We start from the raw sequence: 23,456 nt of genomic DNA, 5'->3' as shown, positions 1-23,456 counted from the left end.
TTGAGTGCCAGTACTGGGTCCAACTTTTCTAGATTCAAAGATCAAACCGCAAGTCGCTCAACCGAGATTATAGATCGCCATCATTGCCCCATGCCGGCAGACTAATGCCCCAGGTCACACTTGCAAATGATCCTAGTCCCTTCCATTTCTCACCTTGGTGATATAAAATAAACTCGTTTCCCTGCGTAAATATCTGCACACAGAGTGGCTGGTGGTGCGGGGGTTGCACGCGTGAGAGGAGGAGTGGGGGGGGGGGGGAGACGCTCACCCTGCACCGCTGCTCGTGCTCCCGCAAGACGTGAGCGAAGCGCTCTTCTCGCGCCAAGAACTCCGCGCTCGTGGGGTCCAGATCATCTCCCTGTGCGGACGGAGTGCACGCGCGTGGCCAGCCCGTCATTGTGAAGCGTCATCAACAGAAAAGTCGCCGTCCTGAGTTCAACTACCGACGATGGATGACATCAGTGGCGGGTGGTATTTTGACTGGTGCTAAACCAGCGCGGTTAAAGCATGATCAAAACAACCCCATGTATGAGGAGGTTATTTCCGCAGCAGTGAGTGGACTGACCAAGGGCTCTAAATCCAACAACAACTGGAACACCACGTAAAATGGTCTTTCCGTTTAAATAATTGTGGGATGGTGCCCTTCTCCTTTGGAAGCCCTTTATAGATGGTGGTGAAAATTCCACGTTTCTACGGCGGGGTCCAGTCTTCCCTAATGACGACCACTGTCGACGCACAATGTGGCGCTGTTTTTATTGACTCTGGAGGGACCGTGCGATGAGTGGAGCCCTGACCACGATATAAACCCGTTGTACATTCGGCTGTGAGTTGAGCACTGCGACCACAGTGCCACATGGTGACATATGTTGTGTTGCTCGGAAAGCCACGTTAAGTATCAATGCTTTAATCGTGATGATTTGCGAATTCCTCTTGTTTTGTTGCATATGGAAGGCAACAAAAGTGCCTATAGAGCAGGAATCTTGAGCAACGGGAAGTGCATTTATCCTTTAGCAGTCCTCAGCCAGTGTTGGACTTTCCACATTACCATGGAAGGGTACAGAGTTTCTCCGCAGGGTATCAATGTTTTCTAACAACGATACCTATTTTATCGACCCCAAAACAAGGCTGAGCTAAGTGAAGGTCGACGGGGGCCAAGTCGACTCCGACACCGCGTTTAGGATCCAACCCGAGATTTGAACTTTCGACCTTGTGATGGTGATCCGCAAAATCTGCCCGTATCTGTATGCCGGATGATGCCACGTGGTGTCCGACAGCTCGTTAGGACAGGGTGACAGATGGTGCGAAGCGCAGCGACTCACCCCGCCGTGAAGTGCTCTGTGCAGCTGCTCCTTGAGGCTGCACACCTGCTTCTCCGAGTCGGCCAACCGCTCCGCTAGGTCGCTCAGCTCCCGCTCCAGACGGGAATTTTCCTACAATACACAAACGGCGCGCGGCATTAGCCACGCACACAGCAAGCAGCATGCACGCCATACGCGTAGCAACGTGGCGCACACACACAGCTCCCTCCATGCACCTAGCATGCAGCGTGCACAAAGAACGTGCCATACACACAGCAATGTGGCACACACAGCTCCCTCCATGCACATAACACGTAGAGTGCATAAAGAACGTGCAGTACACACAGTGATATAGCACACACACACACAGCTCCCTCCAAGCAGCTAACACACAGAGCAGGGCAGGGCAGGGCAGGGTGGGTGGGTGGGTTGGGCAGCTGGGGTTAGTGGCGGCACCTTCATGGTGATGCCAAGACGGTCGCGGAGCTCGGCCTCGTCCTTGCGGAGGTTGTCGATCTCCGCCTCGAGCTTCTCGCGCTGCCGGTTCACGTGGCTCATGATCAGCTCGCGCTCCTTGTCCATCTCCATTCGCGTCGCTGCCACTTTCTCCCGGCAGTCCTGCTCCAGCTCACTGTGGGAAAAAGACAAATAAGACCCCCCCCCCGCCGTGTAGCCTTAACAGACTGTAGGGGCAAGCGCTGTTAAGCGAGCACCTATAAAGGCCGGCACGGCACACGAGGGGGTCGGTGGCCAAAACCACGCCCGAGCCGCCTTCCCGGTGGCGATGTTTACACACCGCACCAGGTACTCATTTGAGGCCGAGTCGACCTAGGGGAGGCCCAGGAGCGGTTCAGATAATCGTCACTGGCGTTGACCGTGAGTGGGAATCAAACTCGGGTGCCCGGGTGCGCAGGGCCGCGCGTTAACCGCGACGCTACCGCTCCCCTTACACGCACACACACGTCCATGCGTCTGCTCAGCAAGAGGACGCGGGCTTTGTGGGTGCAGCGTGAAGAAGGGAAGGATGCCACGTGGCTCAGGGGAGTTAATGCTGATGACAAAGCAAAGCTATGGCTTTAAATACTAAATTAACCAAAGGATATATCGTAATTCTACAGAAATGTGTTGAGATTTAACCATTTGTCAGGATGGCGAGATCAGTTCACGTGCAGGTGCCGCATTGAGAGATAGCGAGAGGCGGTGGAGGCTTGGGGAGGCACTCATCCAGCAGTGGATTTATCATGGTTGATGATACATTTTCGGGGTGGCTCCTCAAAATGCTAGGCCCTGCGCTGGATCCACCGAAAGGCACCGAGTCAATCCGGCCCTGCTGGTACGCTCCCCATCACGCGAACTCCCGTCATCCTCGCAGCGGCTTTTGGCTCGCCATCTAACAAAGACGGTCACCGCATCGCACGCGTTCAGATGCGCTTTCAGCGGACGTCTGGAATGCTCTCCCTTCGAATATCAGGAAGCCACTGGAGCTATGCACTTTTAAATGTCGATTGAAAACTCATTTCTTTAAAACTGCTTTTTGCGTTAAGTTTGCTGTCCTTCCCCAGCACCTCCGATTAGCATGGTTGGCGACATACGGCGCTAAAGAAGTTCAACATACACATATACAAGTGATCCGATGCGAGTGGCACGGCAGGGCACCTGATGCGGCTGGAGTTGAGGCTCTCGAGTTGGTCGTGCCTCTCGTCCGTCTCGTTCGCGAGCTTGGAGCAGCGGCGCTCCGTGCGCTCCAGGTCCACGCGAAGCTTCTCCCGCTCCACGCTTGCCTGTTCTGCCTGGCTCCTGCGCACGCACACACGCAGGGGCACGCACAGGCACGCACGCGCACGCCCCCGCCGTTACAACCTCCTGCACTATCACCACTGTGGCTGCCAGAGTTACGAAAGGATGGGTGTACAATGTGTATTCACTCTGCAGATACGAATGTCGATAAATGTGTATTGCCCTTGTAAATGTGGATATTTGTGAAATAATGAACGAATGTATTGAGCTTTATGTTGCAGTGATAAGCAAGGCATGCTATGAATAAGTGCCGTGGTTATTACCCTGTATTCTGACAATTGCAGTTGTATTTATTTCACTGATTACGATATCTGAACTTACGGGATCAGGATAAGATCCAAATCTGCTCTAGTTCCATCTCTGCTGCATTTGTATTATTCCACGTTGTCATAATCGGTAGCCTTCCAGCCTTTATTGTCAATGTCATCCCTATTGTTGAAAGTTTATATAACTTGACTTAAAACTTTCGTGACTACAGGAATTCATACTCTTTGTTTGGGTCTTTCGATAAAGTCACGCAGATAAAAAAACATATTAAAAATCACGACGTTTCGGTCGCAACACAAGCAATCGTCTTCAGGTGAAAAAATACAGCAGGCGGACTGTTGAGGCAGGAATTTTTTGAATATTTTTTTCTGCCTCAACATTTTTCTTTCTCTGTGACTTTACCGAAAGACCCAAAGAGTATAGTTTATATTCCCATTACCAACTACTAACTGGGATGGACTGGTGGCACAGTGGTTAGCGTGCTGCGCTAGGAAATCGGCGAGTGATAGCTGAACTGTTTTGGGCCCCACCGCTTCACCAACCCACAATGACCAGTGTGGTGAAGTATGGTCAAACAACTAGCATGCTCGACACAGCATGGGGATGCCGTCATCCAGCAGTGTATTGACGTGCTGAAATGACACCTAATATTGTACTGTATGTGTTCTGTGTGTGCATATGTGTGCATGGGAAATAGTATCATAGTGGTCAGTGCACGCAACACTGCTGCTAATTCAAAAGTTAACTTAAAGCATACAAGGTAAGTTATGACAGAGCCAGCAGAGACTACCAAGGAGGAACAGAGCTTGGTTGAGTCCTATAGCTTAGCTGCAACATATTAGACTACCTTTGATGTAGACTTTTTGAGAAATACTTCACCCTCCCCAATCCCTATACGTGTTAAGATCTTGCCTTCCAAACAAACTCGAGGCAAAACACTTGCTAGGGTCGCCAGCCTGATGGGGTGTTTTAATGCCGACTGGTCAAACTGGTGAAGTACCGAACACTGGAATAAAAATATCTAAATTAAAAGTCAATAGTTAATGAAACTAGGCAGAGGTCAAATCAATCAACCAGCACTAGATGATGCCCTGTGGGTTGGCCAAGATGGCAGGCAACATGCAATGAGCCTCTAAATGTCCCACCGCCTTCCCTGAGGGCCGCTCACGGTGCAACCTTTTAAAGATGGTTCATTGCTACTCTCTGCCATCTTGAATCAAGTTTCGAGGCTGGTGCTGTCGATGTGATGTCACAGAGCAGGTGTGGCCCTTCACCTGCGGGTGTGGAACCTCACCTGCACTGCTCACCATCAACGTACGTAGAACGCGAAAAGAGCCCGTCCCATCACTTACCTATGACCATATTACAGTGTCGTGCGCGGGTTAATTGAACTACCTCTCTGTCCAAAACAAAAGTGAGCTCATCAAAAGGGTAATTAGAACGATGAATAGGCTAATTAAATTCACATCTGTGCTGCCTCTGATTTCTATTCAATTCTCTCTCATGTTTCCATGGCCACTGTTCAGATGCTAGAAGCTAGTCCCACACACGTATTGCATGTATTTAATTATTTAACTCACTGTATTTTGCTGCCCCGCTCTTTCATGGTTTACGTCTGGCTATTAGATCGTTACGGAGTAATTATTTATTCGTTAATTCGACCATTTCTGGTTTTCGGCAAACCAAGCGCAACTGCTCGTTAAAGACAAACAAAACCAACGAAACGAAACGATGGCGGGCTTACGCCCGAGCACTCACCGTCGTCCGAAAAAATCAAACATCATGTTGGCGGTGAAGAGCAGAGATGAAGGCCCGCACACGGACCGTGTGTCACCATCGCTAGCAGTCGGTCTCCATCACAACAACGTCGCTCGTCGTTCGTTTCTATATAACTCCCCGTTTTGTGGTTGTAGAATGGAGCCGAATAAGATGTGGAGTGCGCGGGGTGTGTGGACGTGTGAACATAACGATCGTTGCTCGAGATGAGCAAGGGATGGGGGGGGGTGCAACGGGGACAGCCGGTGATTTCAAGAGTGTCACATGACCACCTCTCGACACAATTGTTGCAAAGCAGGAGCACTCAAACGTGCCAAATAGTGAAGTGCGTGTTTTGCCCGTGCCCTCCGGCATGTGCGAGTGGACGGACGGTGTGCACGGTAACGCCGTGGGGAAAAGTGGCGGCCAAACACCGACTGGACCTTCCCTAGGTTATTAGAGCCTAAAATGTGTGGCTCGAGCCGTGAGGAGACAAAGGTGGACAGGCATGTGGGGTCCTAGCCATACCTACTCATGACGCGTTCTATGGCAGCTTTGACTACTCACTTAACACTGTTCAAATGGTCGTTCTGACATACCTACTCCTGCTAAAAACAAATCTTTGTCTTTGTTGTATAGGTGCCTACGTGTGCACCTGTGAATGTTTTCATGCATATTTTTGTTATTCAGGTAAGATGTGGCTGCATCATCAATGGAGCAAGATTTGACCCTGCAGTGTTCAGAACAGCAGCACTTATTTTAGCCTTAAGGGGCTCCCAGAGGCATATGGTATAAGTGAACATTGATAACTGTACTTTACTGATGAGTTCGAATGGAGATCACACTGGTATACAGATGTGTCTTTGTTTCACTGCGGCCTGATGAGGTGGCCACATTTTCTCAATTCTTCGGTGGCCTAAACAACAAAATGGCCACACATTCAGTTCTGTTGAGCTGGTGGTCAGGATAAGGCCGGGAAGCTACCGTACACGCAATGCGCATCTTTTCGTGTTGGGTAAACCTACTTGTTTTTCCGACCTGCACTAACTTTCCCGCTGCGATGGGTTTTCTCGTCATATGCAGATTTTAAATTGACACATTCAGCCGTAGTGACAAATAGTTGCACAACGTAATCGGACCGTTTAACACACAAGGGACATTCTGGAGAGAGTGCGAGGGTGCACGCTTAAAATGTCAGCGACCGAGCCACTTGACAATGGATATCCTTGTTGATATCCTGAAGGCCGTGACGTGTTTTCAATTGAATGTAAGCCACTCAACCACAAGCATGTGCATGCTTCATGGGCATTATGTAATCAGACAATGTGAACAAAGTGATGACTTTCCTTTGCCATAACCTTGCATTTTTTCCCCTCTTCATAAGGTAAAGCTGTCTGTCAGCAAACACGATGCAAACATTTACAATGAGCACATCCCTTACGCCTTTGAGCATGGTTGATGAGCAGAGGCTCCCGTGCCTCTTATGCAAAGTGGCGAGCCGATGAGAGAGAGCTAGACGAAGGATAGCAGGTGAGAGGTGACAAAGCTTCTTAGCACGGGGGAAGTGAGTTCCGACGCTAGGCTGTTTGAGACAAGAAACTGGAAGGTAAAATGCTTTGTCCTGCAGTGAAGCAGCTGCGTGGAGTATGGACAACAGGAGCTTTATGAGAGTGCAGACTGCATTCTAGAAATCAGAGGTAGAAATAAGGCTGAAATAGTTGCCATAATAGAGAGACAAGGAAGTAGCAGGTCATGGATGAAACAATTCATGGCTTGTAGTGAATCAGCTGGTTTAGTGATGTGAGTCACGTGGGCTGTGTCGGATAGAATCCACAAGAGCCAAGCATTGCACCGAAATCTCCGACCCGCACGCGACAGAAATATTACCATATTGACAGCCTTAATTGTTCAGTCCTTGCAAAGTGGCTCTTAATATTATAACCACTGACCTTCCCAAGTGGCAGTGGTTAATGAGGATCGTATGTGGTGGAACGTGCTGCCTAACCCTGCCCTCACCGCACAAGACCAGAGAGGGCAGTGCAACACTCGTGGACAAATACATACGGGCATTAGAGAGCTCTGCACCTCACACGCAACCACTTTTGTCAATCAACAGATGACCACAATGCACCACTACCAACCACTATCAACTTTACATATGAATTAAGAATTGAAGGAGATGTACTACTGGGAAGCATGAGCATTGGCATTTTGGATTTGATCCAAATGATTTCGGACTTAGTTATGAGCGTGCTTCCATTCCTGCATGAACAAATAATAATAGTGAATTTTATAACTCGACAGCCTTTGCAGACAAGTCAACAATTTAGAGGCGCTGAGCCAAGCTCAGGGCTGCATGAAAGCCCCGACCAAACGAATGGTTAAAAATCTGTTGTTGCGTGCATGCGTGGGCAGCGGTGGAGCAGTGGAGAGTGCATTACGCCACAAACGCTTAATATCAGTGGTGAGGAGTATCTGAGCATGGAGTTGAGTCTTCCTTCGATCAGCTCAGCTTCAAATGAGCAGCTGGCTGTGATGTGCTAACATCGGCATTGGGTAGCCTGCACTGGTGCCGACCACACCAGCTCGTCACGCACCACGCTGGTTTTCACATGGCGCTCGCTAAGAGCACTCGCTCCAACAGTCTGTGTAGGTGATACAGGGGAAATTTGTCTTTGTGCATGTGTGTGTTTGTGCGTGTGTAGTGTAGCGGTTAGCGCGCCTGAGCTATGAACCTGGCAACCAGTGACGATTATCTGAACCGGTCCTAGGCCTCCCCTAGGTCGACTCAGCCTCAAAGACAAAGGCAGCCGGGAGTGGTGCTGGCCATCCACCCTCTCATGTACTGTGTCGGCCTTCATAGGTGCATTCTAACAGCACTTGCCCCATTAGTCTGTGAAAGGCTATATGGGGGATCTGTGTCTGTGTCGATGTGTCGTACCGTACCAAAATTTCCCTTGGAGCCTCTAGAAATAAAGCTGAACTCGCAGATCACAGCCGTTGTGTGTGCACACGCTGCCCGTACCTCTGCGTCCTCACTTCCGCCTTGTAGGCGAGCAGCGTGACCCGGGGCAGCCCGTCCCCAGAGGAGAGCATCTCCGCGTCGATGGCAGCGGTGAGGTCAGCGCGGCACACGCGCTCACTGCCGCTCAACTGCAGCGCCTGTGACAGCGTGACAATGCAAGCGTCTCTCTTGAAAAAAGTTCCGTGACATTCCACGACACGATATTGCACTTAATGACATTGTTTTACACGAAGCATGTTACAGGTCGCCTTTGTTTCCTCAGTGCTGATGGTCGAGGGAAGGCACAACACCATGCTCAGATATTCCTCACCAACGATATTAGACACAGCTGGAAGTCGAACTCTGATCTCCAGGTTCATAGCGTAATACTCGTATTCACCGCACCACCGCACTCACCACATGCACACACGCACGCTTACAAGACTGTTGGCGGGCGTGCTTTCTCTTTGCAGCTCCTTCTGTGTGGAATGCACTACCCACTATACAGAGATCAGCTCCCTCTATTTTCAAATCATACTTAGAAACTGTCTTGGTTGCTACTGTTTTTTCAATGCCAACGTGCGATGTTCAGCGTATCGAGATTAAATTTGCGCGAATTACATCATGGAAAAAAAAGTGTAAAAAAAAATCTTCTGCCATTCAATCACAAGATGAGAGTGTACGCGCCCAGCCGCCATCTCAGCCGGCTCTGCGGCCGCGCGTCTCGCCTCGAGGATCGTGTGCGGCTGCGCCACGCCGTCGGCGAGCCACGAGTCCAGGAGGCGCTCGGTGTGAACGCTGCCCGTGCCGTCGTCCAGATCCGAGAAGAGCAGCTCGTGGCCACTGGGTGCCAGCAGGGACGGGGTGGCCGTGCGTCGCCCGCCCTCCTCCTGGACGAACGCACACGCAGCCACAGCCGAGCACACCGTCGTCATCATCAACATCGTAAGCATCGAAGATCAACCCGCTGCACTTGAGAACCCCGGGTCGCTACCTGGATTTCAATCCAGTGTTTCAGAAATCTGAGCCACCTAGGCAACCTATAAACTGGTACTCATTTCATGGACTACTAAGCCCAGGATCGATACCCCACTGGGATTAGAACTGAATTCGCAGCCTTCCGAATGAGTTACTCTGCCACAACACACACATAATGACAAACGGTGGCACACACGGCAAAAAAACGCACCGGTTGATCAAAACGCTAAAGAACACGCCGCGTGCATTCCCGCAGAGTCAACGGCGATTCCCACTCACGCGGCGCTGACCCGCACGATGGCGCGCGTGCGCGCTTCACCCGTCCGCACCTGGCTGTAGTGGAAGCGCTTGAGCTGTCGGAGGACGCCGGGTGGAGGGGGCGACAAACTCGGCGTGTAACGTCCCAGGGACAGGTTCTGCGAGGACAGACTGGTGCGCTCATCATCCAAATCTTCCTCCTCCTCTTCCCTCCGCTCCTCTGGCTCAGCCTCCCCCTCCTCGTCCACTCCGCTCTGCTGCAGGAGTTGCAGCAGCTCTGAGCAGCTCACCGTCCCGTCATCCGCTGGCTCCAGCTGGGCCTGCACCGCATGCCACTGAGGCGCAGGGGGCAACACCGACAACAAAAAGAGTGCAAGAGGTGGCAGGTGATTCTACTGATCAGTGGGCTTTAATCACTGGAGAATAAATGTATCATAAAGTAACCCTCATGTTATTAGGCCAGATAGATATCAAATATTGCTACTCAAGTCACGGTCGGAAGGTCACATGGTCAAATCCTTGTGAGGAGGTTGACTCAGACCATCATTCTTTCATGGTTAAAGAAATGACCACACATTTGTAGAGGGAGCGAGACTGAACTGTGCCGTTGAAATGTGGTATTTAAAACCGGTGGCTTAGGGACACCATTGGGTTACTGGAAAACCTCATCTTTTTGGTCATTAACAATTTCCAAATGTTATTATTTACATTTTTGTTTCATATGGTAGTATGTATTTAGAAATATAAAATAAATAAATTGCAAATGACATAAAGCTTATTTTTGTTTAAAAATTGCATAAAATTACACAGTTTTTATTAGTTACAGTCTTGAGGGGTCTACTGAATGCGTGCCATTGCATTTAGCAAGATTATGCAATCAACGTAAAACCATAAAAAAGGCTCACCTTTTGACTATTAACGTACTGGATTTCGCCAAGTTAGAACTGTCAAAGTGACACTCATCGCTGCACGACAGTCACTGCCATGCGACACTCATATCTACGCGACCTCCGATTAGCCCGGTCGGCTACGTCCTGTTCGAAAGAAGTTAAACATCGCACAGATGTAGAGAGTCCACCAGATGAAGATCGAGAGTCGATACTTTTCTTTATTACACGTGAGCTCACTGCCGCACGCATCCACCCCACTCCGATTCCCTCCAAGACGCGCCTCGATCGCCCCGCCTCTCCCGGTGACGTCACCTCTCTCGCCCTTTCCTCGTGACGTCATCCTTACACTGTACCCTTGGATCACGCTAGTATTTCTACCCTCGGATCGCGTGAGTACGAGCACTCCACATACATACACAGCTGACGCCCATCACAAAGCGACGCCCGTCTCCGTGCCGCGCCCCGTACCTCGTGCTGCAGCTGGAGCTGCGTGCACACGGCGGCGGCCTCCTGCGGGTCGAGCCGCGCTCCGGGCTCCAGGCCCAGGTCGGCGAGCAGCCGCTCCTCGATGGAGCCCAGCGCGTCCGGCGGGTCCGCATCGAGCACGCCGCTGCTGCTCAGGAAAGCCGACGAGTGCCACGGGTTCTGGCCTGTGCGGCGGCACGTCGGCGAGCGGTCAACGAAGGGGGACAGTCGAGGTGGAGCTGCGCGGGCTGGGTTTGCGTCGTTGTTGGCGATTGAACACTTTCCCGTTCCGATGACGTATGTAGGTGCAAGTGATCAGTTTTTCATCCGATTCCGTTCCAATGACGTACATGTACGGAATGTCAGTACCGAGGCTCCCCCACAAGGCCATGCGGCAGGGCATGTCGCACAGTTTGGCGCCTGCTATAATAGAGTGCGTTTGTGTCGCTACAGATCGAATCCAACGGACGACCTCTGGATTTTTTTAAAGGTCACTGTGCTAACCATTACACCGCGGCCGTTTCTCTCAATCAAAATATTGTGTAAAAACGTAAAAGTTTAAGTCCGTTCAAGTGTGGGATGGCAATTAGCCCTGAGCTGATGTGATACATTCCACATTTCTGTGGAAGGGGCCAGTCTCCCTATGAGAAGAGGGCCACTGAATGCGAGCGGCAAAGTACTAGTTATTTTGTGAACTGCAGAGGTCTCATTGATTTGAACCCTGCATGGGATGTGAACTTATGTGGAGAGCTCTGGAGACAGAGCACCACCTGGCTGTATGTAAACGTGTGCACGTGCACTTCTTTTACATCTTCAAAATTCAGTTAATTCATTCTCCTGAATGTCACCACCCAATCAAGTGCGACTATTATTCTGAACGTACATTATATCAGATGGAAAATCAGATTTGTTTAATCCTGACATTCTTTAAGGAATGCTTTGCATTTTAAAATCAACAATCAAATGATCAAGGTTGATGTTCCTCTTCGCTCAAACTAACATCGAGGCTGCACTGATCTCCCACGGCTGTCCTTGAAAATCAGGGGCTCGTCTTTCTGTAGAACAAGTCACTCTCGACTTCCCGCTAAGAACTAGAAATCACACGCGTGCACTATCATCACAGAACTATTCGGTGAATGAGGTGATGGAATGAATTTACGCCGTGTGTTTTACGAGCGCACCACGCTGGCAAATTATCCCCGGCGCAAAAACAAACTGTAAATTCCCATTGCGCTCACCTTCGGCTTCAAAAGTGCCCTCGCTCGGCCCAAAGACGCCTCCTTCGTACACATCCTGAGGCCAAAAAAACAACACATTCTTCACGAGGCCGCCTTGTGATCCTGTTGTATATTTATATACACATCGTGGTAGAGAGAGGGCGGGAGGGCAGTGGTTGGCGAATCGCGCTATTAACCTGGGCGAGCCTCAGTACGATTCCCGGCCATGGCAAGCATCGGTGGCGAGTGATTCCCCCCCCCCCGCCAACCTGCACTGGCCAGCATGGTGAAGTATGGTCAAATAAACCCCCCATGAAAACACAGCATGCGGAGGCCTTAATCGAGCAGTGGACTGCCAAAATAGACTGTATATTAGCTTTAAATTTCTATTTACACAGTATTCTTAAGTCACCGGCTGGTTAGCACTGCGGGTGAGTACATTCACATCCCGATCAGAAGGCCAGGAGCTCAGAAAATCCCTACAGGTGAATAAAATAGTACCGCATTGTCGACAATCAACAGAAATCATCAAACCGTGGAGGGTCCTGGACCACTCAACAAATATTCCGATTCCTATCTGACTGGGCTGCCAAGGGACCCATGATATAACACAGCAGATGCGCGTCGAGGCCAGAAGGTGGCACCGCAGCGCACTTGTACTTAGAAAGTGCCCCAGGGCTAAACGTGTGTCATAGAAACCAAAGGTAAATGTTTTTTCAGCGGCAACATTTTTTGCACGGTTTTTTTGTTGGTAAGAAAATGTTGGGGGAAAAAAAAACCTCAGACGTTTCATGCAAACAGAAAATGATCCAGGTAGGTGGGGGCTACGTCTTAATGCTGATGAGGCTCAATAAAGTCGAAATCAGTCCACGATTTGTCTGGAATACATTGATCCACTAAGGTTCACTGATCATTCGATACAATCATTACATCTGTCGAGGAAGCACCATCATTTGTTATTAAGTGAGGATAATGGGCGGAGTTACCGATCAAACTGCTGTTACACTTAGCGTTATAATTAACTACCCAGGACTTGTATGGTGGTCGCTTTTCACATTGAAAAAAGAAATCACCACCAATGTTGGGTTCAAGGCGGTGTGTCTCCATAGTCCCCGTGGTGGAAATCCCACATTCCCATAGTGGGGGGGGGGGGGGGGGGGAAGGGGGGCATAGGATGACAAGAGCTGACGCCCCACCATGTGGTATTCCATTTTAATGAGACTCCACAGAATTAGGATGTTGCCGAATCAACCCTCGGGCTGGTATTCAACTCACAACCTCTCCACTTCCAGGGCAAGTGCTCTAACCACAGTGCCACCCCCGCCCAGATGACGCTGGCAGTGAAGCAAGTAAACAAACTTTCCTGCTCTTCACCAGACTACTAAGAAGTCAAAATGTAAAAGGCCTCCTTTTGCCAGGAGCGACAGTCATTTAATTAAGGCTGTGAAACGGCCCAAAGCAAACACCGTCAATCTGCCGCGAAATGCGTGGATGGTGGATCAACAAGGTCCACTTCCCGCAAGCCCCTTTGATTAGCAAGTCCCGGCTTGCTGCCACTGTGTACGCAGTCTCCAGGCAGCTTCCCGGCCGTGATAAGCAGCGGTGTGCCGACATGCAAACACAGTGTCCATGGCAGCGATGCACACAGCTTGCGCGGGGCTGGGCGGAAACCGGGCAGATCAAAAGGCCGAGGTTGGTCTGGAAGAGTGAAACCTTTATTAAACGAACGCTTCATGGGCACACGGCTCAAGAGTGAAACGTATTTCCCACGGGGGCCCTGGGGAAATGTTGCGAGCGGTGCTGGCCAGAGCAATCGCAAGGTTTTGGTGATGAATACGTATAAGACATAGACATTACTTAAAACGACTGCGTGTATTGTATGCATAATGTCGTGAGGACAAGTTATTTCATTTTTCACAAAATATTAAGTACATTGCAGGTCACCAGGTAGGATAATGGTCCCATGGCAAATTAGTGAGCCAGAATTATGTACAACTGGGTTTGATTCCTGGGTACCCATTCAACCAAACAACAGGTACAGAAATCTGGTGTAATTCAGTCCAATGATCAATTTCTGAAGAAAATTTATTTTTGGTCAAGACCAGCTTAGAGCACATATTCCTAAAATAGGTATAGGTTAATACGTTGGGTAAGACGTACCCTTGAAAGATATAGGGCTAAGACTCGTGATGTTCTTCTTGCATCAATCCAAAGACAGGCAGCTTTCCTTTCTTTAAAGGATCGGAATAAATGAAAATTATTACTGTGGGTGGCAAAACATTAAAGTAGGTGATCGCTCCCATCGGTTGGTGGTCCAGCGCCACTCACGGGAATTCTACATTCTGATGATGGGAGCCAGCCAGCCCACAGGATAACCACAGTAGCCATCGTCCACAAACTGAAATTTTAACTCACTACTTGCCAACTGTGTTGAGCACACTAACCACAGTGCCTACCAGCCCCAAAGGTAATACGATTAATAATTGTTTTCATTGGAACTATGAAAACATGGAATGTACCTAAGCAAGACGCAGTTTAGCCACACACTTTTTTAGTACCGATCGCGGTATGCTCCGTGTAAGCAACGTAGTGGCACAGCGTACCGGCCGGCCGTTGTGCAAGATGGGCGAGAAGGGATCGCCGGTGGGATCGCTCCCTCCACTGCTGCCATCCGCTTCGTCGCCATTGCCCGCCGACCCTCCGTCCCCGTGACCCAGGGAGGCCCCGTCCCCATTCCACTGCTCAGACAGCGAATTCTCCGGCCGGGAGCGCCGACCGTAGCGTTTCCCCCCACGCACCAGCTTGGGCTCCACCTCACTGCGCTCCTCTGCCTCGTCCTGGTCGGTGCGCAGGGAAGAGACTCCACTCTCGTCCACCTGGTCCGCTGTGAGGCCATCGTCCTGCGAAGGCGTCGTCGCGTCGAGCTCTCCATCTGGTACGAAATGAGGGAAGGGGTAAGGTTGTTACCGATTTGTGTAACAGCTCGTAGGTGGCTGCCTTTAAAAGGGAGCGCCGACGATGCTTGTTTGAGCTTAGGGACAAGCCTTGCGATGGTGCTTCGCTTGATTGTTTTTTTAAACGAAGTCAACGGTTCAAAGTGCCGAGGTTGAGCGCCGAAACCTCCACTGAAAATTGTGCATCATAAGTAAACATGATGGAAGATCGCGAAACAAAAAATTGTCTTTAACTAGTTATCAACTCCACTGCCATATTACGGCACTTTGTACATTTCAAGGATTTTCATGACGCTGTGCCAGGTATGGGTCTGTCAGTGTGAACTGACAGAGCGGATCCCTCTAATGTGATTAAGATAAGCCCTTACGCAATCAAAGTCACAAATAAAATACGCATTTACTCTGGTATTTATGGCGGCCAAAGGAGATGAATCAAGGAGTACTTGGCACGGCACATTCCGCGAGCGATGGCATTTGCAGTTTATAGACCTACAAGTCAATAAAACCCATTGGACCAGATGACGAGGGCGCCCGAGTACAACAGGTCAAAGTCGGCCGGGGCAACGAACATGACAACACTTCGACACACCCGGCCACTTTATGGCAGTACATTCGGGCGATAAACACACCACAAACAAGGTAAGGTCACCCGGGGTTTTCCTGACATTGTCGAGATTGGGAGCCGCCCGGTGGCGAGATGTTACTTCCCTCACCTGGTGTGCAGGAGGTTCATAGGTTCGATCCCGACCCTGACGCCTGCTGTATATTTGGAATGTTTATGTCTCTCTCACTGTGGTCATGGGTATTTTTCTCCAGGTCCTCCGGTTTTTCCCTCTACATTTAGAAACATGTGTTTAGAGTATTTGGCTGCTGTACATTTCCACATGATAAGCCACTTCGTTGAGCTATCATTTGTGGACAGGTCGTTTTTGAAAAATAGCTAATAACTGTGGGCTTAACCCTCGTAAATAAAATAGTTTAGCTTCTAATAGTTTACATTATCAGGCTTATTCAATGGCAATATTGTTTTTGCTGTGTGGGAATGTATTAAATAATAAAATAGTGTTATTTCTTTTATAAAATCACTTTCTTTCAGGGAGAAAACTTGGCAATTATGGTTACAGAGGCGAGTTTTTATTATTTTGTTGTAATTCCGAATTATACAGAGATGTGGCACTGTTGTTCCAGCTCTTAACTCATAATCAGAAGATTGCAAATTAAAATCCTAGATGGGGGTCAACTCAGCCCTTATCATCCTTTAGGAGTCAATAACATGAAAACCACTTTGTAGGAAATCAACGTGATGGTCCTATGGAGAAGCTGGCCTGCCAAAGAAATGTGGAATTTACACCACTCGCTGACTCAGGACCCACAGCAGAAGCACCTTACTGCTCATCTGAGCAAGGTGACGTTTAACTTTTTTATGACAATGTATATTTTTACCGTTTATAATTTTTTTCCCCAATTTTACTCCCAGTGTGTTATCTGGTATCTTGTCACGAGACGAAATTAACGTTCAAATCTCTTGCAGAGCAATGCAGCACTTCGTGTTAGAGAGTGGCCGAGGTAAGCGGATATCATAGAGCTGTCTCTGAGATCCCTTCAAATGACCCATGGTCAGCACAGTAAAGGACAACACTTTCTACATACGAGAATAATGTTTGTCGCATGAGTCAAAATAATATTTTTCATTCTCACTGCTAGAATTTAGCCGGATGAAGTGCAAAAACAAATTTCGTGTGATGCTTTTTTTGCGCAGTCATTCGCGGCTGGCCTTCAGCTGCCAACTTGCTATGCTTGAGAACCCTCGCGCTACACTCTAGTTTAATCGCTGGAGACTGCCTGGATTTCAAACTCATGTTCTCAGCATTGGCAACTCGGCACTGACGTGTGAAGGACACGGAGCGATTTGACAAAAAAAGAAAATTCAAATATAATCTTTCAACGATCATCTCTTAATTTTCTACCGCAATAATTCACACACCTCACCAATTCGCCTTTCCACTCCTGCTCCCCCACTCTCGAGGAACCAGCGAAGCGACCGTCACCAACAGCAACAGGGCGCAAGAGAGCGGTGGCTCAGTGGCTCACAGGGATGATGCTTTTGCAAGGGTGCTAACGCAGCATTTTGTATTTTCACCAGCGCCAGGCTCAGTGCGAACACAAATCACCTTCGCCTTCTTGTGGTCAAACGGCACTCATGTGCAACGAATGTTGCGGTCTCAGTCCCGATCACAAGGGGCAGACAAAATAAACCGTCCAAAAATAAACATGGGGGCAATCGTCGGTCGTACCCCCCTTTTGAGTCAAAACATAATACCAACAATAATAAAATCATATTTATGTATCCAAGAATGCCTCAATGTGTCTCAAGATGTGTTTCATGAGGGTCCTGGATTTAAAGGTTCCACCAGTCTGATCATGTATGCATTGTCCTTGAAATTGATTGGTCCACGCCAGAGACAATCAACTTCTAGGACAATGTATACATTATCAGTGTTTTTTGTTTGCATTCTGACCACAGGTATTGCGGTTAATGTAAACATGATTCCTTGTAAAAGGTTTCAGTTTTGTTGCCAGAAAAAAAGGGAAAAAACCCTATTATTATATTTTGGTACTGGCAAAGGAGGCCTCATGATGTAGATAGATCATACATTGCTATATATTCACCAAAATCGAACAGAATCCACCTTTGTGCCTATATGCATATAGTGAATTAAAAACAGCCTCAAATCGGAGCAGAATCTCAGCTTACAGTCTCCGTCGTTATATTTTACGTCCGATGGTATCATACAGTCGGAGATCACAATGGTTCACTCACCATCTAGCCAAGTTGTAAGGTGTCAATGGTACATTTCTTATAACACCAAGGAAACCCAGTGATTTCTGCTGTGTTAATCAAAGTACGCCATCTGCTCAAAATTTTACGTTAAAGACTCGGTGACGGAATGTTTCAGGGGTGTGAACCAGGTGTACTAATCCGCATCGTCACGCCTGAAAACAGATTTGCCGCTGTCAACAAAAACAAAACCTGTCTGTTCAAAATGACGGTATTGGTATTTCTGTAAAAAAAAAAACACCCAACGAACATCAACGGGCTCCCATGGTGGTTGAAAATCTGTTGAACAAGGTCTCCGAGAGCATATTACCGATGCCGTTCTTAAACGACGCCGATAGAAATGCACTCGTATATCTGACACCGCTACGGCAACAATAGGAGGCATGCCGGCCGTGAACTCGCACGCACTGGCGTGCGCACAAAACAATAGCACGCGTGGGTGTGTTGTCATCATACACGCGTGTTGCTGAAGTACGTGTATGCTCTGGTGGTGGTAATCTTGACAGTGGATGGTCCTATTAAGGGTAACAGGGCGAGCCAGTTTGTGCGCGGTCCACAATTCAATTCGCACCTGCAGTGCAGCATCATCGTGATGTGGCTGCACTGACCGTGGTTATTTACAATTTCGTTTTTTTAAACCGCGTGATAAACGTACGTCGAGTTACTAAAGCGGAAGGTGGAACGAACAATAAAGCCGGCTGCAAGTGTAGCCAATTGTTAAAGAACAAATACAGGGACGCTTATCACCAAGGCTGTTGGGTCTATTGTTGTACCGCTGACCCATGCAACGACACTTTGGACCATAGAATTGGCTTGCCGTGTCTTGGGATGGCGTTCTAGATGAACCAATTAGAGATAAATTTACAGGACGCACGTAAAATTATCATCTATTTTCACGGCGCAACATTTTGAGATTGTTAAAATTATACGTGTACAGTGCACACGTCTGGTAGTATGAAGATTTGATGACACGAGTTTCATCCCTCAAAACCTCCCCATGTGCACCACGGCATTGGCGACACACATTGTGTGCAAAAGCTCACGCTCATCATTAACACTGCCTGAAAGAGAACAAAATATCGAACGAAAAATTGGTGACATTACGCCCGATAGCCCCTCTTTCACAGCGTGTGGTATCGATGTTTGAGAGAGTCCCAGATGTTCGCCAACATCTCTGTTGTGAGCATCTCCATAGGTTGAACTGCACAGTCCAAACTGCTACTAATAATACATGAGAATAGGGTTTCCCCTTTTCTCTGGCAACAAAACAGGTGTTAAGATGTGAAAACACCAAACTGAAACCTTTTGCAAGGAATCATGTTTGCATTAACCACAATGCTTGTGGTCAAGCATTGTGGTTAATGCAGTCAAAATCATATTTACGGTAATTTAGTTTTGGGGACTCTGTCCCACCGCGCACATAAACGCCGCGACCCACCTGGCGCGGATCATTCTGTTGTCGTGTCGTCTAAGCGCAGCGAGGACGAATGTGCAGAAGAAGCCAAACTTTGAAACTTTGATTAGCCCATCATGTAGAACTCGTCGTGAGGAATCGATTGCTGTATCGTTCGCCTTCGACAGATATACAATGACGCCACAACGCAGTTTATGCAATAGCCGGGGGCTTATGGAACCCTAGGGTTCCGCCATAAGGTTCATTTATTCCTTTTGATAAATTACAGTTGGACCTCAAGTTCTCGTGACATCGTTCACAAAAACATTCCGCAGCGTGGCAATGTCATAGCCTAGAGTCCCAACCTTTTAAAAATGACCTGCAACTTAGTTTGAGTGGTGGTGCAGTGATTAGCGTGATGTGCTGTGAACATGGTAACCCGAGGTTGATTCTCATCAACTGATGACATGAACAGCGAGTAATATTTTTATCGGCCCGCAGCATCACCTATCACCAACACTCAGTTGGGGAAGTATAGTCAAACAACCCCTATCACTGGCCTAGCATGGCGGGGCCTTCGTCCAGCAGTGGATATACGATATTGAAAGTGTTCATTATCTCTACATAATCTGCAACGTATACCAGTAATTACAACACCTGATAACTATTCTTACCCAGGTATTGAAACAGTTATAACGAATCGAAGTGCAGAGAAAGTGGGTAAAAAAAGCCATTTGGATTAATTGTAAATCGTGTACTGTATTTTGTAAGAATTTTTTACACACATTGTTAGCACTGTATTTTAATCATCCAGGCTTATAGCAGACGCCTCAAATTCTAATCGAGGCTAAAGCCTTAGGTCATCTCATCTACCTCTGAATTTTAAATATAAATAAATGTTCATTCTCACCCATTCTGTAATGCACTTTCTTACGCGACCCTCCCCATTATTTTACACACCAATAACACCTTTCTCCCCTTTCCCTTATCACAACACCTCTTCTCCCAAGGTCTCGTGATCTACAAAAGGACCCTACTTGTATACAGCAGATACAGCCACATTTGGAACCAAATTACAACGCCGTGAGGTCTTGCACAGCGATGGCGGTTACATTGGGCTGTGTCATTTTTGGCTTAACTCCACACTGCTCAAAGAATCGTGAGCCACAGCCGTAGTTTGTAACCAATTACAACACCATTACGGAGACACTACCAGTCATCAAAATATCCACAAGCCACAAATTAATCAATCTTCTTCATTAATGTGGTATACCGCCAGAAATTGTTGGCTTTAACATCCGTAAGACATTTATGTTTTAATCTGGCCTCAAAAGAGAAAGGTTGCAAAGTCAAACATAAATTATTATAACTGTATAATGTCATTATCAATTGACACAGCCGAACAAGTATAACTGTGGCAGAGCTGTTACTACAAAAGTCTTCAAATTCAGTCAACTTAAGTTCGATTCCTGCCAGAGCTAACATCAGTGGTGATATTTTAACGGGTCCCGGGCCCCTACCATTCATCAAACCAAAATTAACCAGTGTGGTGAAGTACGATCAAACAATCCTCATGACCGGCACAGCGAGGGAAGGCCTTCATCCAGTCGTGGATTGACAAATGGCTGCAGATAAACATCTAGTAGGGTGCTGGTCGGTCATTGGTGTGGAAGGTTGCAAGTTCAGATCCCGGTTGAGAGTTGACTTGGCCCATAATCCCTCTGGGTTCATAAAAAAGTACTACTTCATGGTAAGTCAATATAAGGCCGATGGAGACACTGGTCCTGCAATCTGAGTGTGAAATCCCTGCCAGCCTTCTGTTTAATGTCTCATTCTCTCTTTTAATAGAGACCGTGCTGTCTCAGTGCAATCTCACCTGTCGCTAAAAAGCACATCTTCATAAAGATTATTACCGGCAGTATTCATTCAGTTTTTTCTCCTTTTTTTTAATGATATGCTTGTTACCCAGGAAAGCCCTCACCGAGCCTGGCGACTCTGTGTATCCCTCCATAACTGGTACACACACGCAGAAGCTCCAAATGTCTTCCTGCTCAAAGAGGCGATGGGCAGTATGCATAACAAACAGAGGCTGCGAGTTAGTAGTGGAAGTTCCACATTACTATGGTAGGTGGTTATTCAGGCGCGGCAATATCATTGTTTTCTCTTGCAAAAAATTGGTGTGCTTTCCATCGGTTACTTTGTTGATCATGTGATTTGGCAAAGCAACCAATTGTGAGTTGATCGTGCTGCCACAGCATCACCGATCTGGTTATAACTAAGTTATTTTTATTCAAATTATATTCATATACCGTACACAACCATGTATTAATGCCTACTAATTAATGGAATGACATTCATGGGCCAGAGTGCACCGAGATGGAAAGCGTGACGGAGCACATTTTATGGCCTTTCATGCATTACCCGCCGCCTCCCTGCTGCGTATCACATATACACCGATCAGAGTATTAAGATGCGCACAGCAACTTTACCTGGCAGCGTTACCGGCTCCCCCGCAGAGTCATCTCTTCCTCGCTCCGCGCTGACTTGCGTAATTGGATCGCTCCTTAGCTCCGTGTCCCCAAACACGAGACCCACGTCCCCTCCCTCCATCCATTCTCCCACTAACTTCAGAAATGCCTTATGCATGGTGTACACGCAGGCTGTATATTTATACCGGCATTAACAGCATGCACATCGCCGAATGAATAAAAACAAGTTTTGAAAAAAAAGCGCACTCTATATTGCTTTTACGACTCGTTACTGGCGTGACAGCGGATAATTTAAACGCACCCGAACAAAAAGGGACGAAACAAAAGCCCACATGCCGCTACCGCAGCGGCGGCGGCAGCAGTAGCAGCAGCAGCACCTGCGCGCGGAACACGAGAGCCGTGTTGTGGAGGTGTCAGTTACGGGGCGGCGTTGGCAATGCACGAAGGCACGGCGTGACGTGGGGATGCTCCTTGCCGCGGGCGAACGTGGCCGCTCCCAGCCACCGACGCTCGGAGATTTAGTGGTGGTCTCCCAGGGCCACGGGCGCAGCCACAGATCAGAAAGGAAATTGTTTTTTTTTGGCCTGTTGCACGTTTTTGGAATTGGCACCCGTGTCTATGTGGATGCCAATAAAAAACGGGAGGGGGGGGCGGTTGTTCTTTAATTCCCTTGACTTCAATGCTTTTGTTGTTTTAAAACTCATATGATTGATAATACTTAGGTGAAAGCTCGTGAAAATATTGCCTTCGTTGACAGTCAAAGCTCAAGTGTCTCCAAGCTCAAATTAATGCGTGGTGATCATCTCTGTTGGTGACCATGAAGCGGTGGTGGAAATTCCTCATTTATATGGCAGCAGTTCATCTTTATATGTACATATATATATACAGCTTTGTGCTATGAAGAAGGACCATTGCCCAAAACGTTGATACATATTTTACTATTTAGATAGTATTGACAAATATATCGAGTGTTGTGTGTAATAATGCTTGTACGCCACTGCAAATGCAGCATCATAAAAGTGGTACTCGTTACATGAGACACTATATAAAGATGGTACATAAAGTCCACCCCACAAACCGAGATTGGAAATTTCAGGCTTCTAATTTGTGAGTGACTTATTGCAAAATATTTTGGAGTAAAAAAAAAAATGCCACTAATCAATTGTTGTGTCCCGGTCGGTGACAACTATGTGCTATGGCATGAAAGGCTCGCACACACACACATACACACGCGCACACACACACGCAGCCAAACGACTTGTCCAGCTCCGCTGGGGGACCACACCCAAAGACATGCAGGTACTCTCGTAACCAGAGCCGACAGGGATTACAATTATAGATGAAACAAAAAACACGATGACCAAGTAGACAAACAGCAACATGACCCCCCCAAAAAACCCCGACGTTACAGCCGTTTGACAATTACGGCAAACGTCACTTTGTTTCCAAGTGAAACACTTACCGCCGTTTGATATCACATATGCATTGCTTTAAACGCCTGGCTTCTCACGAGTATTACTACTACCATTTACAATGTACAAGCGAAACACCGTATGCACATTGCTGGACGAAGAGCTTCCTGTGCTGTGCGGGTCATGCAGGTTTATTTCACCATACTTGACCACACTGCTCCATTGCGGATTGGTGAAGGTGGGTAGCATGGACGTGTCAGCATAGAATTACAGTACAATAATGGATATGGCTGCCCCGCACTGCGTTGAATACCACACATCCTCACAGACACCTATGACAGCCTGGAATGCCTGGTGATCACCCATTCTAGCACTCTCCAGGCTCAACTCTCTTAGTTTCTAAGATTCTGATGAGATGGGGTGCATTCTGGGTAGTTTGG

The 23,456-nt window shown here is 48.0% G+C and overlaps 1 protein-coding gene across 4 annotated transcripts in view; it reads right to left on the bottom strand.

The window, feature by feature from the left end:
- The window catches only part of LOC133347250 (ninein-like protein), a 91,473-nt gene that overhangs the window by 33,054 nt on the left and 34,963 nt on the right, over nt 1–23,456 (bottom strand). For 3 of the 4 annotated variants that reach the window (XM_061559360.1, XM_061559362.1, XM_061559363.1), the window contains 10 exons: nt 14,533–14,861; nt 11,951–12,005; nt 10,716–10,897; nt 9,429–9,692; nt 8,850–9,011; nt 8,143–8,279; nt 2,955–3,095; nt 1,755–1,929; nt 1,320–1,430; nt 269–358 (listed from right to left, as the gene is read on the bottom strand). In XM_061559360.1, coding sequence (XP_061415344.1) covers nt 269–358; nt 1,320–1,430; nt 1,755–1,929; nt 2,955–3,095; nt 8,143–8,279; nt 8,850–9,011; nt 9,429–9,692; nt 10,716–10,897; nt 11,951–12,005; nt 14,533–14,861 — 1,646 coding nt within the window. Of the gene's footprint in view, nt 1–268; nt 359–1,319; nt 1,431–1,754; nt 1,930–2,954; nt 3,096–8,142; nt 8,280–8,849; nt 9,012–9,428; nt 9,693–10,715; nt 10,898–11,950; nt 12,006–14,532; nt 14,862–21,604; nt 22,015–23,456 lie in introns of those variants that run through there. The other variant, XM_061559361.1, reaches the window with a different exon arrangement.

Source organism: Lethenteron reissneri, chromosome 25 (genome assembly GCF_015708825.2).
Source record: "Lethenteron reissneri isolate LAM-NWPU_2019-01 chromosome 25, ASM1570882v1, whole genome shotgun sequence".
NCBI lineage: Eukaryota > Metazoa > Chordata > Hyperoartia > Petromyzontiformes > Petromyzontidae > Lethenteron > Lethenteron reissneri.
The sequence above is the reverse complement of the archived record's forward strand: the minus strand, read 5'-3'. Positions and strand labels throughout refer to the sequence as shown.